The following is a 1,039-nucleotide window of genomic DNA, read 5'->3' on the forward strand; positions in this document are numbered from 1 at the left end:
TAAAACAAAATAAAATAAAATAAAATAAAATAAAATAAAAAGCCAAAGATGGAAAGGAGGAAGACGGAGCTGTAGTGCAAAACATCGAAGACGATCTTTATTGTTCACAGTTAAACACAAGCCACCGCTTCAAGAACTTCCTGTTTGCTTCCCGAGCAGAGTTCTGGTTCCGTCCGTTTGTGCTGATTGGACCCGCGGTCCGGGTTTGCTGTAGTTACTGAAGAGGGTTGTTGAACATGCTTTAGATAGCGAAGGCAGGAGGAAGCGACAGCAGGAGTTCCCAGTGGACAACAGGCTTCTAACGGCTTTCATCACTTTGACTCTTTAGAAAAATAATAATAAAAAACAACAAAAACAAAAACAAAGTGGATTATCAGAAGTCCAGGAAGGAAACGCATCGGACCCGTTGAAACATGAATCTTTACGCAAAAGGACGTTTTTGTGTCGTTTAAATGTAATAAAACAGCTGCAGCTGGGGGTCAATATGACATTTCATTAAATTAAACAAKTTATTTTGAAAAGTCTCTTCGGTTTATGCTTTTATTTTGTTAAAACCTGTTACACTCTCCTTCCAGACGACGACGGGATTAAACTGCACTAAAAAAAGGAACAAAAAACAGACTGGAGGTATTAAAGAACATAATTTCCTTCATGAGGCGCTCTTCTGGGTTAAATAAAGCTGATTTTTTTTGTCTGAAGTGAAAAAAAGAGATTCACAGTTTGWCACGTACAGAACTGCATGAGGTTCCTGTTAGCTTATCGTTCAACTCAAACACTGGATGTTTTCTTCTTTTTCGTTTTAAATGATTAAAAAAAGGAAGAGTTTTGTTGGGAATTCCTGCTGTCCACTCAGAAAAACGGGACAAATAACACTGAATGCCAAAGATTTGTGAACTTTGTGTTTTTGTAGCTTTTCTCCGTCTCAAGTCTCTCCCCTGGTTTTCACGCCCCCCCCCCCTAACTGTGCTCGTGGTGCGTTTCGTTGTAGTCCATGATCTTTAGCTGCTGCTGTCGAGGGCGCCCCGCCCCCGCCTGGCCC

The 1,039-nt window shown here is 40.8% G+C and overlaps 1 protein-coding gene across 1 annotated transcript in view; it reads right to left on the reverse strand.

The window, feature by feature from the left end:
- Window positions 1–70: 70 nt before the first annotated feature.
- Window positions 71–1,039, reverse strand: part of tsc1b (TSC complex subunit 1b) — a gene marked incomplete in the record, with an annotated part of 33,693 nt that continues 32,724 nt past the window's right edge. Inside the window, 1 exon segment of the mRNA XM_014002437.1 lies at window positions 71–1,039. Coding sequence (XP_013857891.1) covers window positions 958–1,039 — 82 coding nt within the window.

Source organism: Austrofundulus limnaeus, unplaced genomic scaffold, assembly GCF_001266775.1.
Source record: "Austrofundulus limnaeus strain Quisiro unplaced genomic scaffold, Austrofundulus_limnaeus-1.0 Scaffold13, whole genome shotgun sequence".
NCBI lineage: Eukaryota > Metazoa > Chordata > Actinopteri > Cyprinodontiformes > Rivulidae > Austrofundulus > Austrofundulus limnaeus.